The sequence below is a fragment of the Hipposideros armiger genome, unplaced genomic scaffold, assembly GCF_001890085.2.
Source record: "Hipposideros armiger isolate ML-2016 unplaced genomic scaffold, ASM189008v1 scaffold_10, whole genome shotgun sequence".
NCBI lineage: Eukaryota > Metazoa > Chordata > Mammalia > Chiroptera > Hipposideridae > Hipposideros > Hipposideros armiger.
In genome coordinates, this window is record NW_017731360.1 from 5,977,001 (window position 1) to 5,992,592 (window position 15,592).

At 49.7% G+C, this 15,592-nt stretch overlaps 2 protein-coding genes across 11 annotated transcripts in view; one reads left to right on the forward strand and one right to left on the reverse strand.

The window, feature by feature from the left end:
- The first annotated feature begins 6 nt into the window (after nucleotides 1-6).
- FNDC5 (fibronectin type III domain containing 5) lies at nucleotides 7-7,388 on the forward strand. Of its 2 annotated transcripts, XM_019657077.1 has the most exons (6): nucleotides 7-147; nucleotides 1,746-1,861; nucleotides 2,346-2,544; nucleotides 2,906-2,995; nucleotides 4,782-4,915; nucleotides 5,301-7,388. In XM_019657077.1, the coding sequence occupies exons 1-6, from the start codon at nucleotides 75-77 to the stop codon at nucleotides 5,304-5,306; spliced, it is 618 nt and encodes a 205-aa protein (XP_019512622.1). In that variant the 5' UTR covers nucleotides 7-74; the 3' UTR covers nucleotides 5,307-7,388. The 2 variants fall into 2 exon arrangements, with proteins under 2 accessions (XP_019512622.1, XP_019512611.1); XM_019657066.1 differs by lacking the exon at nucleotides 5,301-7,388 and having other exon boundaries at nucleotides 4,782-5,157.
- Nucleotides 7,389-12,448: 5,060 nt separating this feature from the next.
- Nucleotides 12,449-15,592, reverse strand: part of S100PBP (S100P binding protein) — a 40,913-nt gene continuing 37,769 nt past the window's right edge. For 8 of the 9 annotated variants that reach the window (XM_019659244.1, XM_019659284.1, XM_019659275.1 and 5 more), the window contains one exon: nucleotides 13,733-14,156. In XM_019659244.1, coding sequence (XP_019514789.1) covers nucleotides 14,015-14,156 — 142 coding nt within the window. In that variant the 3' untranslated portion in view covers nucleotides 13,733-14,014. Of the gene's footprint in view, nucleotides 14,157-15,592 lie in introns of all 9 variants that reach the window. The other variant, XM_019659264.1, reaches the window with a different exon arrangement.

Consider the following 15,592-nt stretch of genomic DNA (forward strand, 5'->3'; position numbering starts at 1 on the left):
AGCGCCAGCGGCTGCCGGGCGCCAGAGCCGCGTCCCCCTGCGCCGCCCCGCGCCAGCCGGCCGGAGCAGCCGCCATGCACCCCGGGCCGCCCCGCACCGCGCTTCGCCTGTGGCTGGGCTGCGTCTGCCTCGCACTGGTGCAGGCGGGTAAGGGGGCCGGGGCGGGGGCTCAGCGCGGGCCGGGCGGCGGGAGCCCTCAGTTCCCTCCCTGTTCCCCGGGACCCGTCTCTGCCCCTCTCTCACCCCACCCCCAGCCTCTTCCCTGCCTTCTAGACCCCCAGACCCGTCCTCCGGACCCCAAATTTCCACCCTGCCACCCCAGTCCTGGGGCCTAGGGTCTTGTGATCCTCTGTGCCATTGCCCTGACCCCCGGCCTTTTCCTCAGGTGCCCTAGCTCCCTTCTCTGGCCTAGGGAGCAGCTGAGGACACCAGTCCTCCCACCTTGGGCCTCCCTCCTTGTCCCCAAAGCCCTGCAGGCCAACTCTGCAAAGTCAGAGCGGGATGGGGTCCCAGTGTGTGTGAGCATGTGTGAGGGCGATGGGGACTGGTACCAAGGGCACGGGGTGCGTGAGGGTGGCCCCCTGAGCCTGGTGCAGTCAGTGTCTGGCCTGCCCCTTGGGGCCCGGCCTCATCCTTGCCCACCTCCCCTGAGGCCCTGCCTCTGTCTCTTCTGGCTGCTGTTGCCTCCTTCCTCTCTTCCTGTGCCCATCTTTCCGACCCTCCGTGCTGTCTCTCTCACTGCTTCCATCTCTGTGTCTATCTCTGACACCCCACTTGTCTGTTCTCTGGATCTGTGTCTGCCACCACCTGTCTGTGTCCTTCTGTCTCTCTCCGGCTACATGTCTGGCTTTGTCTCCCCTTGGGCCTTGGGTCCACTCATCTGTGAGGTGAGGGGTGCTGCTCAGGCCCAGGTCTTCCCCTGTCAGCATACGGAGGCTGTGTGACTCCACTGCCCCTCTCCTAAAAGGTTCTTCCTTCTCTCTCTGACTCCCACAGTCCCCATCACCCTCCCTCCTACTCCCTTCTGAACTGACCCCCTTTCATCCTCTTCCCGTATCCTGAAGGCCCTACTCTGTACTCTTGACTCTCCGCTGAGGGACCCTGCTCTGAGTGACTCCATCATCCCCTGCCACCTCCCTACCTGCCTTTTGGAGCTGGCAGAGTATAGAGAAGAGGCTCAGGGAGGCCCCTCCCCAGGCTTCATTCTGCGGAGTCACCACAATACAGAGGGTTCCTCTCTTGATCCTCACTCCCATCCCAGGGCTCACCCCACGCTGGCTCTTCTCGACCTCTGGGTCTTTCTCCTTTTCTCAAGGTCACTCACTTGACAGTGCAGTACTGTAGAAAGAGCACTGGACTGGGAGCCTTTTGACTGCTTTTCATCCGACTAACCTTCAGTTCCTGCAACCCTGGCCACCCATGTCTCCCCATGCCTGTGGCCCCACCTCTTACCGCTCCGCCTCCATTAGATCTGGCCCTGGCCTCGGCCCATCCGTTATAGCTTAGACTCCTGGTAGGGCCAGTTGTGGCCAGCAGGTGCTCCCACCCTGGACACAAGGGGCTTGGGGCCTCTCAGGCCTGGCCCTGCAACCAGCTAAGGAACTGGGGCCATGTGCCAGCCCCATGGAGGCCTTGGTTTCTCCCTTCCCCCACTGCATGGCCTTCCCCAGATTTTCACTTATGAGACAGTGGGCCTGGGCCTTGCAGCAGAGGGTGCTCAGGCTCAGGTGCCTCCCCACCCCCAGATAGCCCCTCGGCCCCCGTGAATGTCACTGTCAGGCACCTCAAGGCTAACTCCGCGGTGGTGAGCTGGGATGTCCTGGAGGATGAAGTTGTCATCGGATTTGCCATCTCTCAGCAGGTAACCAACCCTCTGGGAGGGAAGAACCCATCAAGATAGTAGTAGTGGATAGGGGAGGTGGGAGGTGCAGAAAGAGACAGGAAAAGGAACAAGGAGCAAGAGAGATGGGCAGAAAGTTACACATATGGCTTGAAAGGGGGGCCCCAGAGGGAATCAGTCAATGAGGGAGGGCTCCAGAGCCTTTGTTTGGAACCTGGGAATTAAGAGCATGGTTTTGATCTTAAACAGACCTGAGTTTTGGACCCAGCTCCAGTTCTCACTAGATGTGTGGCTTTGGGCAACTTCCCTAACCTCTCTGACCTGTCTCCTCATCTTGTAAAAAGGAGATAATGATACCTGCAGAGATGATGGAACGCATAAGTAAGATTATGTACACAAAGGGCTTAGCATGGTAGCCAGGTGAGCCCATTATCACCACTGGAGAGGTAGCAGAGTGGGGTGGTGTCTGCACGCTGAAAACAGCGGCTGGCTCTTGCCTTGGCAGAAGAAGGACGTGCGGATGCTGCGCTTCATCCAGGAGGTGAACACCACCACCCGCTCATGCGCCCTCTGGGACCTGGAGGAGGACACCGAGTACATTGTGCACGTGCAGGCCATCTCCATCCAGGGCCAGAGTCCGGCTAGCGAGCCAGTGCTCTTCAAGACGCCACGTGAGGCTGAGAAGATGGCCTCCAAGAACAAAGGCAGGCCCTGGGCACTGTTAGGAGGGGACGGGGTGGGGTGAGGGCTGCTCAGGGCCACAGCAGTGGTGGTTGAGGAAGGCACTAACTCCCCCATTCCCCACCCCCCACCCCTGCTGCCTAGTTAAAGCAATACCTTAGAGAGAGGAAGTCACTCTGGTGACTCAAGACAATGGGTATATAAATTCTCAATTCTGGATTAAGTGTTATCACTGCCACCCCAAGTAGCCATCAGCATATTCTCGAACCTCATTTTGTTAGATGTGTGGGCACCTAAAGAAATAAGCAGTACTATCTTGGGCTTGGTCACAGAGATGTGGCTGGGGGAGGAAAGGAGCCCGACCTCGTGTCTCTCTCCCCGTAGATGAGGTGACCATGAAAGAGATGGGGAGGAGCCAGCAGCTGCGGACGGGCGAGGTGCTGATCATCGTCGTGGTCCTGTTCATGTGGGCTGGTGAGTCTGGCCTCCAAGCCCTTCTGCACTTAAAACTCTGGGAAATGGAGGGCCCTGACCAGACCCCTCGTCTCACAGAAATGAAGGGGAAGGGGCTTGGAGGTAGCTAACAGGTCAGAAGCTTCTAAGTCTTGCCTGGGTCAGCTCTGGGGACTAGATCTCCAACTTTCACACAAAAACATATTGAGAGCTGCCCGATAGGATTATATGAGGACTCGCCCTTCCTCTCCCTCAGGCTCCTGGTGGTGATGCATCCACAGCCCCGGTGCCTTCTGGCTGTGGCACAGCAGCCTCTCCTCCCGCCTCTGGGTTGCTGGGCCTCAGGGTGCTTCAGGCCTGGGCGGCTCAAGCTTGGGACACACTCTGAACCTAACTCATCCTCTGGACAGGCTCTGAGATGCCCCTATAAAGCCTCCCCAGTCCATTCACGAGACCGTCCCTCCCGCCTCGAGGCCCCACAGCCCACTGTTTGCCTCGCTCTTTAGCCCTTCTGAGATCAGTCAGTTGGGCTTATAGCTCTCTCTTTTCCCACTTGTCTGTGAGCTCCCTGAGGATAAAGATCAAATTTCATTTTTGTACTCAACGAGCATTTTCTGAACAGCCACTTCATTCCAGATAGTGCATTCCAGGTAGTGCGACAGCTGTGCTTGCAAGGAGCTCAGTCTGGGAGAAGCCGGGCCCGTCCTTAACTATAATTCAGGGTGATGAGTGCTATAACAGTACCATGTATGGGAGCAGAGGAGAGGGAATTAATTCTGGGGCTAGGCATCAGGAAAATCACAAAGAGGAGCTAGCATGGGATTTGAGCTTTGAAGGATGAAAAGAAGTTCACCAGGCAGTCAAAAAAAAGGAATGGTGTTATGGGCACGGTGTGTTCAAGAAATAAATTAAGCTTGGTCTGGCTCAGTGCAGCTGCAAAGGTAGAAGGAGAGAAGGTAGAAAGGGGAGAGTAAAGGACGGTGAGGCTGGACTGGAGTGTGTTCTGGGGGATTTGACCACCGCGCCAAAGCTGTATTCACATGGTGGTTGAGAGGGCAGGCTCTACTGTAGAAGCATTTGTAAAAAAATGTTCCAAATAGAAAAACAGGCACTTGAAAAAGAAAAAAAAGCAAGAAAAACAAAGGATTATACAAAAGAGGAGGTTTGCTTATGGTGTGCTATTAGACTTGGCACTTACGGTATTTACATAATCGTAACACTATAAACAGAGTGAATTAATCCCAAATTGTGATGTAATTCTGTGAGGATGGGGAGGGAAGCAGGGGCAGCTGTTGGGCATTACCTACCACGGTGGGAAGTCAGCAGGTAATATCTAAAGCAGACAGGTCAAGAAAGAGCCCTGTAAGTCAAGTACGGCAGGAGAAATGGGGAAGATACCAACAGGAATTGGAGTTGGCTGCCTTGATACTATCTGACTTTCTACAGCTCTTATGCTTGTGTATTATTAGTTTAATAACAATAAGCATTTAGCAAAGTGCAGGCCCCGACTTGCACATCCCAGCTCCACCCCTGAGCAACCCTGAGTAAATTACCTAAGCTCTGCATCCATGTCCTTACTCCTTACCCCAGGATGATAATAATAGGGACCCTCATGGTGCTGTGAGGACCAGCCTAGCAGCATTGAAGGTGCTGGCTGGTAAGGGGCCCAATGGCTGCAGGAGTCAGAGGCCGGAGGCAGACTTGTGGTAGTGCAGGTGAGAGACCACCTGGAGCTCGGTACCTGACAGGAGCTCCATGGAATGAAGCAGGCAGCAAGGACTCCGACTGCCCTCCTTTGTCCCCCCAGGCGTCATCGCCCTTTTCTGCCGCCAGTATGACATTATCAAGGACAATGAACCCAATAACAACAAGGAAAAAACCAAGAGTGCGTCAGAAACCAGCACACCCGAGCACCAAGGCGGGGGTCTGCTCCGCAGCAAGGTGAGGGCGAGACTTAGGCCTAGGTGGGCAGCCCCGTGGCTCAGGCACCGGGAGTCCCTGGACTGCAGAAGGGGGTCAGTTCAGGGCCTGGCATGGCTACAGCTGGGCAGAGCCAAGCTCTTGGCCACTGCCTGTGTGACCCAGGGGACTCCGCAAATTGATTTTGGATCCTCTCATTTTGCAGGGTGCCAGGGGCCAGTGGGAGTTAAATGAAAATAAAATACAAAACGACAAAGGCAGCAAGTGGGGAGGGCAGAGCTGGTGGTTGGTGTGGGACGGGAAGGGAGGGGCTTCTGAGCTCCTTTCTGCTGCTGCTGTGCCGTGTGTGTGATCTGGGGCAGGTGCTTCACCTCTTTGTACCTTCCTTTCCTCTTCTGTGAAACAGATATGAAACCTCTTCAGTGCTTGCTCTGAGCAGCTCGGAAGAAAGACGTAGAGAATGTGAGAGGATCTCACGGTCTTGATGATTATCCAACCAACATCTGGCTCTCTGCATCTCTTTCTCCTCCATCTCCTTATACCCTCTGGCTTCCTGTCCTCTCTCTTGGCTTCTCTCTATCTGGCGCATTTTCCTGAAGCCTCTTATTAACCCCCATCTCCAGAAGCACCTCGACAATGTCAGTGGCTGAGGCTGCGCTCAGAGGCAGATCTGCGGGATGTGAGAACCAGCCAGCGGGACGGCTCTGCTGGGGGGTGGACTGGGTACCAGGGGCCGTGGAGCCAGGACCCAGTCTTGGCCACCAGCTGAGGGAGGCCGAAGGCTGGGTTTGAGAAGGCAGAGACAAGACATCCAGACAGGGCTACTCCTTTTCTTTCTCGCGGGACAAGAGCCTGGCTTTTAGGCTGCAGCCCTGCTGCTCCCTCCCTTCTTGTTCCCCGTTTCCAACCTTGCAAGAAGTCTATTCAGTTAGCCCTGGCCGCTTCTCTCGTTTTTTCCCTCCCAGTTTCCAAACAAGCCCTCGGTGAACATCACAGAAGCGTGACTGCCTGTCTGCAGGGAGAAGGATTTCATTTTTCTCCTCTGCTGGTCCCCAGGCCCATGGGCACAGGGAGGAGGACTGCAGTGGAGGGGGAGGTTCGGCTAGCTGCACAGCTAGCCCTCTCCCCCGTGTCCTCGTCTGGTGAAGGAGGCTGAACTACAAACCCAAATTCTGCAAAAAATAAACAAGCCACAAAACTCAAAGGCCTGGCCCCATTCTGGAAAAGGCAAAGCTGCATGAGACACACACAGCCTTCTCTCTGCCTCCTCGTCTCCTGGACTGGCTTCCTTTCTGAGAAAATGCACAAAGCTCCTGGGAGATGACAAGTACCTTGACTGACTCAAGCTGTCTTTTAGACCAAGAACCATCAGGGAAGCTGTGGGGCTGCCTGCAAGGCAGGGTCATGGCTGCCATCAAGCCTTTTCTGGATCCAGCCATCAAGGACTTGTTTGTGGTATGATGCACAACTTAGTGAGTGTGTGAGATGCTGTTATCTGTTTTGTCTCGTTTTGAAAACACAATTGAAGGGCTTCACTCCAGAGGGCAAAGGGATTCTGAGCTGGTTGCCTGCTTCCTCTGGTCTTTCTTGGCCCTTATTTTGACTGTAAAACCATCAGTCTGGGGCCCTTGAGGAGACAAAGTAGGAAAGAGACCTGGAAGGTACTGGCCCCGTTCCTTCAGGAAAAGCCTCTTGGGAGTTGTAACAAGGCTGACTTGGACAACTGGAATGGTACGTCCACGTGGGACAGGCTGGGGGCTGCATAATCACCCACTCTGGAGCTGAAGTTTCTGGAAGGCAGGCCTGAGCCATTCAGTCAGAGCAGTCCTGGCCTCTGGGGTCTCCATATCTTGCCATCTCACCCAGGGTTCTGTGAAAGCTACCCAGGGTCCTCATGTCCTTCCCTAGAGCCTGCGTGGTGTGAGGTGACCAGTCTCTCTCCACTGCCCCTTTCTGGTTTAAAAAAAAAATAAATGGTGCTTGATACGGGAAGGCAGACTCTTCCCTAGGACTGACAAGTTACGGCTGCTGAATGCCTGCTCGGGAAGAGACGGATGTCTGCGTCTTCCAGTGGTGGCTACGGACAGGAGTATGGGAGGACTGCCTAGCACAAGCCTGGCACACAGTAGGCGCTCTGTGCATACCTGTTGAACTGAATAAGAGCAATAGCCCCAAGCCAGAGAGCTGAAAGCCATCACCCAATGACCGCCCCTTCCTTCCGGTCTACAAGAGCTCTCGTGGCTGGTCAGCCACTGCTCTGCTTTGCCGAGTGTGGAGCACAGGGAGGAGAGATGCGGTAAGAGGCAGATGTCAGCAGTACTAAGGGCTTCCTCATGGGAGGGCATGAGGCTCCACTCATTGTCTTGTGACTTCCATCCCTGCTGAATGGGGCTGCAAGGCCAAGGCTCCTTAGGGGAGAGGTCCTTACCTCTGATCCAGTTAGAGCAATAACCACTTTTTAAATGGAAAATAAAAAGACAAATGAAAAGGCACATCCTTGTCTTCTGGTAAATGCCCAAATGTTGCCCTCTTTTTCTGGCAGTTGGCAGCCAGTCAGTTCTCTCTCCATTTTGGCCTGCAGTTTCTTAGGGACATGCTTGCCAGCCAAGCTGGAGTTGGAAGGGAAATCTCGAACAGATGGGAGTGCACGTGTAGGAGGAGAAAATAGCTGCTCCATCATCCTATTACTGAGGCCCCCCCCACCCCCCCACCTCCCCCTGCCAAACCCAAACTTGGGCTGCCTAACCACAAAGGTATGTAGGCTGGTGCTCAGTTTTTAAAACAAAGGGTTTCCTCCTCCATGGATGGGGCTGGGTGCTCTCCCTGGCCAAAGGAATGCAGTCCTGTTTTTCCCAGGGGTGAGGAGGTAAGTGGAGAGGAACTAGAAGCTGCTCCCTGCGGCTCAGTATTCACAGTGTGCTGTTCTGGGCTGTTAAAGGAACATCATTATGATCCCAACAGCAGGCTGAAAGGTAGAGGAATGATGCCATTAGCCAATGAGCAAACCAGTAAATGGGGCACCTCGAACATTTCCATCAGGGCCAGCAAGAGCTTGGAGACAATGTCAGGTGAGCGGGGCTTAGGGTAGGCTATGCTGGAAGGTTCTGAGAGCAGGAGGTCTTAGAGGCTGAGTAGGATAGTGGGAAATCGATTAGCACACAGAACACTAAGCCAGACCTCAGAGAGGTACTTGCCAGGCCCTCGGTGCTGGCATAGTACCAGATGAAGCGGTCCCCGTCAGCATCCGGTACAAAGTGTTAGCGGGGTGCAGGGAGCACTGCTTAATGGGCGTTTCCTGCTTCCCCTTATCTGTGCTGAGGGGATGGGGAAGGTATGAGGGGAGAGGAGGGAACAACACCCCTGGCTTAAACTCCATTCCCTTTAATTACCTCCCTACACTCCCAGGTTCTTTTACGACTGAGCTTTTCCTGAATCAACTGCAGTTGCCCATAACCCTACAGCTGTGGCTCGGGAGGTAGTCCTTTCTTCACCACTCACTTAGATCCGCAGATGCTCACAGGCAAATTCTTTGAGACTGAGAGGCCTGACTTGCAGACCACAGTAGGCCTGTGGGAGAAACGCAGGACTGAGGCGGGAGACCCTGCCTTGTAATACGCAGAACATCTCAGGCCAGTCACTTGGGGTGGGGTGGAGCGGGGACCCTGGTTCCCTCATCTGTCAAAAACAAAGGGGGTAAGAAGATTCCCAGATCCCACCTACCACCTAGACTGGGAGCTGAGGGGCTTCTTCTTAGGAACAAGAGGGAAACCCCAGCGTCTGGGGAGAGGAAGGACTGGGACATGTTTCTATGGGGGCAGGAGTCCTTTTCTCCTAATCCTGTCCCCTCAACCCTCAGCTTTTCAGTATAGGCCTCCTCTAGAATCCACTTATTTTTTAAAAGATTTTATTGGGGAATTAGGGGAGGGGAACAGACAAGTTGCTGTCCTTTTGTTCTTCAGTCTAGTTGTGGAGGACATCGCTTCACTGGCCCATGTTGGTATTATCATTGCGCTCTTCCCGCGTGAGGCAGTCACTCACCGGCCATTGGACGGCCGCTCACAGCAGCTCACGAAAGTGCACTCCAGCTGCCAGCCAGCTCTGCTGCAGCCTACGCCGTGGCCGGTGACTCACGGCAGCCCAGCTCCAGGTAGAGCTGTTGTTCACCATCTTAGCTTTAGAGGGCGCAGTGTCACTGGCCCTCATATGTGGGATCCAAACCAGGGCTCTGGTGCTCAGAGATCGCATCCCAAGCCAACTCCTAACCAACGTGCCACTAGGCCAGCCCCTAGAATCCACTTTTAAGGTCTTTAATTCAACCCTATACAGAAATATGGAACATCTCAGCAAACATCATGTGATGTTTCAGACGTGTAATTTCTCACCTTCTTGAAACCTATTTCAGGGGCTGGCTGAGTGGCGCATTGGTTAGGAGTTGGCTTGGGATGCCAGCTCTGAGCAGCAGGGCCCTGGTTCGGATCCCACATGAGGGCCAGTGACGCTGCGCCCTCTACAGCTAAAATGGTGAACAACAGCTCTACCTGGAGCTGGGCTGCTGAGTCGCTGGCGATGGCATAGGCTGCGGTGGGGCTGGCCAGCAGCTGGCGTGCGCTGCCATGAGCCTCTGTGAGCGGCCATCCAATGGCCAGCGAATGACGCCTCACCCAGGAAAAGCGCAATGATAATACCAACATGGGCCAGTGAAGCAACATCCTCCACAACTAGACATAAGAACAAAAGGTCAGTAACTTGTCTGTTCCCCGTCCCCAATTCCCCAACGCTGTTCCCCTTCCCCAGTAAAATCTTTAAAAAAAACCCAAAACCTATTTGTTTTTGGATTTTGCCTTTAAGAGTAGCATCCAAGAGCCAATTGCTTACACAAATAGAAGACCCGCCTCCCCAGCTGCAGCCCCACTGAGCTCCACCAGTATTATATTGCCAAAACCTCAAGTGTTACTTGAAGCTAAGTTGAAGATCGTTGTATACAAATAATTCCTTAATGATACATTTCAGGACTATCACATGGACTGCTTTGAAGATTGTCCAAATGATTCCATTCCACCCCCTTCTCAATAGGTGCTGGTGAGGGTCAGATTTTCTGTCTATGGCATGTTCCATTTGTCATAGGGGGAGGACAGGTGGAGAGGATTAACAAGGCGGGAGCCTGTTCATTAAGGAATTCCACCACTGACCAGATGGTACTTCCTGTGACAAGTGGAAATTTTTTTCCGGACAGGTGCTCTGGCACACAAAGTAAGCATACCTTAAAAGCACTTAGGAATCATTGTTTTCTCTTAGAAAAGCAGGACAACGCCCAAGAGCAAGGAATTCAGTTTTCTAGTTTTAGGTGCTTGGGGTTTTTTCTTCCTACAAAGCTCAAAACAGGAGAACATTTTAGAGAATGAGCCCGTTCCTTTTAGAGAAGGTCCATTTCTCTTTCTCACTTTTCCATAATATAAAACAAACTAAGGGTAAGGGACACCACCATTTCAGAGCATCCAGCCTGGTCTCTGAAATCTCTGATGCCTACAGTAACAACTGCTAAAAAGGAAATAAGCAATTACTGGGTAAAGGATCATCTACCTGACAGGAACCCAATGGGTATGTACAGGTCAGGAGTACCTCAGATTCCGACAATACCAAACAGCTGAGTGTTTAGCAAATTTATATTGAACCTTGTGCTTGAATTGTAAAATATACACCAGACAAAATTTATAGAACAGCAGCACAGAGGGTCTGTCCAAACATGTTGCCACTTATTTTCTCAGTACGAGTTGAGATTTAAAAAGCACTGGCTAATATAAGTGACAAGCTATTATTGCCTTTCCTTTCATCCTTGCTCCTGGGGGGTACAGTCTAAGAAGCTTAGGTTCACAAAAGGGATCTAAGGAACATTGTGTCTCCCACACCTACCCACACGTATCCAACCTTCACCCCAGATTCTAGGAACAATTTCTGGAGAAGTTAAGAACAAGCATCAATTTTGCACTATCAATTCTGGTTTCGCATGCCTCTTTAAGGGCAAATGCCCCAGGACAGCTCAGCTTCTTCCTTAAGCAGTACTAGCTCTGGAGAGGCAGAAGAGGCCCAGAGGTCAACCACACAAATGGGGAGGAATGCAAGGCAATGCCTGTCTGAGCCATCATCCCCCTCTGCAAAAACAGCAGCAGTGATATTTCAGGCTCTCCACATGTCAGCCTCCTGACATGCACTATATGTAGCTGCAAATCCCAATCAATCTCAACATTTCTTAACTGCTGGAACGCCTTTCTCAACACTGTAATTTACCCTCAAAAGAATAGGGAGCATGCACCCTCGCCTCTTAGTACCAAATTCAACTAACTGCCGCCCCCTCCCATACCCCACTAACCTACCTACACAGAGGAGGAAGAAACCCTCCTTCAAAGCCCGCAACATACGGCCACAGTACATATGCCACTGACAAGAACTTTTATTTCTTTTTAATGACATTAAACACAACTGCTACAGGGAAAAAACATGATAGAGAGGAGGCACCAATCTTCAGTTTCATAATTGATCCTGACAACTCAAGTAAATTAGGGCCTGCATTATGTGCAAAACTACACGTTACTTCAGGCTCTTTACATACAAGTAAACTATATAAATAGCAATTTTTACTCTGCTTTGTAAAGACCCCTGTGGTGAGAATGTCGTCACAGATGAAGAAAGCTAGGTAGGCAGTTAAATGCATGTAACATAAAATACAGTAAGAATTCCACGTGGAATATTAGAGGCCAACCCCAAATATGATATGCAGCTTTAAAAACAGGTTAAAACTCCAGATTTTACCCACTACCATCTTTAAGGCGCACATGCCTGATAATGAGTTTTCTTTGGCTTTGTTTTTTCCCTTAAAGAATACCATGTTAATCACTAGAGAACAGTTCTTTCCTCCCCCAGTCCAACAGATTTAATTAAGCTGCTAAAGCTTTGGAAAAACAGAATTATTTGAGCAAAGAGGAAATGTGATTGTCACATTTTATAGTTAACTCGTCACTCATGTGATTTGGCAAAGACGATGCTCCCATTACATGCTGAAACTTAAATCCTCCTGTACCAGTAGGGCAGGAACATGAGTTAAAGATTTTTGCCTGAGCAAAACGCAGTCCCTTCACTCCTTGGGTTATCTATGGGGAACTAGACAGCTGCGATGCTGGCTATTCCAGCCACAATGAACTTTATCTATGCTATGGTTCCAAAGGCAGATGTTTACTTGTCTCACTCCATCAAGTTAATTTAGAGAAACAAGGAAAAGTGACTGATGTACTAAATGATAACTGAAATAACAGATTTGACTCTTGTCCTTAAACAGAACTCGGTAGCATCTTGGTCCCAGAATTAAACCAATGTTTAAAACCAAATAAAAGTCCATGGAGAAGAGAATCCTTGACTGGATAATAACAGTAAATACTTAGGGACATCCATCTAAATTTATGGGTGGCGGGCCGGCCGAGTGGCTCAGTTGGTTAAGAGCTTGCTCAAGAGTTTGAGCTCTGAGCAACAGTGGTTCGATTCCCGGCCCGAGCTGAGCAGCAGCTGAGCTGCCAACCGGTGGCAGGATGGCTCAGCTTAAAACAAACAACCAAAAAAAACCCCAAACAAAATAAATTTATGGGTGGCTTGACTGACCAAGCTTTTCCCAAGTCAGTTTCTAAAGCAGGGTGGGATATTGAAGATGGGTTACTCACATACAAAAATGGGGCTGATGAAACAAACCAGACAGAGGCAGCTAGCCTAACATCACAGGCTGCGCTACAGCAACTATGTACATACAACCTTCACAGAGAGTGAACAGCAATAGCACGGGTGCTGGACTACAAAATCTCCGAAAAGATGTCTAGAGCTGTCTGTGAAGAAAGAATAATGAAATCCTAAGACATCCATTAAGATGGATGCACAGTCTGCCAACTCGGGTTGACACCAAACCTGAAGCTCAGGTAATGCTTTTGTGCACAGGATTAATCACAACTATATCAGACCCACTTTAGTGGTTTTGTGAAACTGTGCATCAGAGGTCTGACCAAATGAGACAGTAGCATCTAGGGTCGGAAGGCACCTCTTGCTGACTAACGGAGACAACTGAGTGCCTCTCCAAAGTCTCTCCCACAGGATGGAGGCTCACTGACTAACACATCACCTCATACTAGAAGTTCCGGTTCAGCACATGAAACTGAAGAGCAACGATACCTCCATACCCTTGGCTTCCTGCCTGTCCTGGAGTCGAGACCCTGGGTGGGCAGCTCTTCAATAAAGACAGTAAGGAGACTGTTCTTAAGAGGCATATCTATGTCTAATAGGCAGAGCCCTAGAGTGCACAGTGGTCACTGGGGGCAAAAAGGAAAATCCCTGGACAAAGGCAGAGAAGACGATCAGTCACAAGACCACAAGTCAACAGCGGTCACTCAGCAGTCTGTCAGAATTAAGATGTATAAGATTTGTAAATACTATTGTGCAAAGTAAATTTGATGAAGAATGAAATAAAAGCCAAAAAATAAAGGCAGCTAGTAGGTACTAGAAGGAGAGATTTACGATTTCAATTTGTCCTCTGAATAGGATTTTTGTCCTGCTCTATCCTACTTCAAATGTCTTAGATTACCAACTTTAAAATACTGACAGGTATTCAGAGATTCAAATAAAAAAGTAAGAGGGTTGTTAAAAGTGACTTGTATCCATTTATAAGTCATGAGCAATAATTAACACTGGCTTGCAGCCTGAAAAGAATCTCTTCTGTACAGGAGATTAAAAGATGATTTCTTTTGGGCACCAGGAGACTTCACCTCTACATAAAGGTGGGTGTTTTGCTTGAGCTTTGTGTTTTGGTTAATGCTGGGCTTCAGGAGGCGGCCACCTTCAATTTAAAGAAAAAAAATAAAAACTGTATCAACTTAACACTGCTTAAACACATACACACACACGCGCGCGCACACACACACACACACGAAGGACTTCATACAAAAAATTCAAGTTGGCAATGGGCATTTCCAAAAGGTGACAAGTTCTTTAAATAAAAATCTTATGAAAAATAAAATTCAAAATCTGCAAAGCATAAAAGAGCAGAAAAAGATGAGATGCTGCTCTGGACCGGACCCTGGATAGGGACCTTCACTGCTGATGGGATGAAACGAATGGACTGTACTGGATATCGGGGAGACACTGGAACCGTTGGTGGCTTCGCTTGTTCTTGTCAACCCACTGAGTCAGACTGTATCTTTCCAGAGGTTTCTGTCGGAACCGGGCGTAGTTTCTATCAGGAGAGAGGGAAAGTAAAAACAGAAAAGATAAGGGTTTCAGCTGATATGACTATTATTTTACAACTATTTTAAGAATATCATTATTTTAAGATATAGGATAGTAATTTTATATTTCAATTCTTAAAATTTTGTACTATTTTATTTACATGAAAGTCACATTATAAGTGCTATTTCCTTCCAACTTCCAAAGCCACTTAATTTCCATACAGGTATTATGGTGATATGTGCCATATACACAAATGTTCCATGAAAACCTAATGTATAATATATAATAATACGTAAGTAGGAAAATAATATTTTCTCCCTCTAGAAACATTTAGAACAGGATCTATATTTCATTGCTTACATCAGACCTGTATCTCCAACAGGACCTCAATGTCTGACACAGCTCAAGGTTGCTCAGGACACAGCAGTTAAAATTAGAATAAAATTCCCAGAGAAGGTAAGTCATCATGTGAGTATCACATTGCAAGTTTAGAGACAGAAAAATTAATAGACTCAATTTCTTCAGAGTCTCCTTAGTCATGTGCTGGCCTGGGGTTCTGAACAGGACCCATTGAGATAATTTGAGCCCATTCTCAACCCCAGCTCTTCCTAATAACCACCTGGGAAGCTTTTTAAAGCTATAGATTCTTGGCCCCTCCTGTCCCCCCAGATTTAATGAGTTAGAATCCCTGGAGTCAGAGCCTAGACATCTGTATTTTTAGATATCGCCACAGGTGATTATGAGGAACAGCCAGGGTTGAAAATAATTGTAACAGTACCTGACATTTAACTAGCCCTATACAAAAGCACTTGAATTCTTTAAACAATTCTTTAAATCTCATCAATGCTAATGACAATCCTGAGAAAAGCACTCTCATTAACTCTTTGTACATGTAAGGAAACAGCCTCAGGTTAAATAACTTGCCTAAGGTCATACAGTGGAGTAAGTAGAAGAGCCTAGGTTTGAATTCATATCCGACTCTAGAATTTATCTAATAACCATTACACTATTTACTGTCCTTCTGAGAACTGCTGTCATTTTGGTAACTACACAGGAAACAATGAATGTAAAGAATCTGAGACTGAGCATGTCTGACATACTTGAAAAACAGCAAGGAAGCCAGTGTGACTAGAGCAGAGTGAGCAAAGCACGGAGTAGGAGGTGAGGTTGGTGAGCTAACCATGTCAGGCTTGCCATGCTCCTTGTAGGGGATCATGAAGATGGGAAGATGTGAGATGGGAAGCCACTGGAACATTTTGAGCAAAAAAGAGACTCTGACTTCTGCTTTAAAAGACTCTCTTTGGGGCCGGCCGAGTGGCTCAGTTGGTTAAGAGCTCACTCAAGGGTACGAGCTCTGAGCAACAGCGGTTCGAGTCCCGGCCCGAGCTGAGCAGCCGCTGAGCTGCCAACAGGTGGCAGGATGGCTCAGCTAAAAAAAAAAAA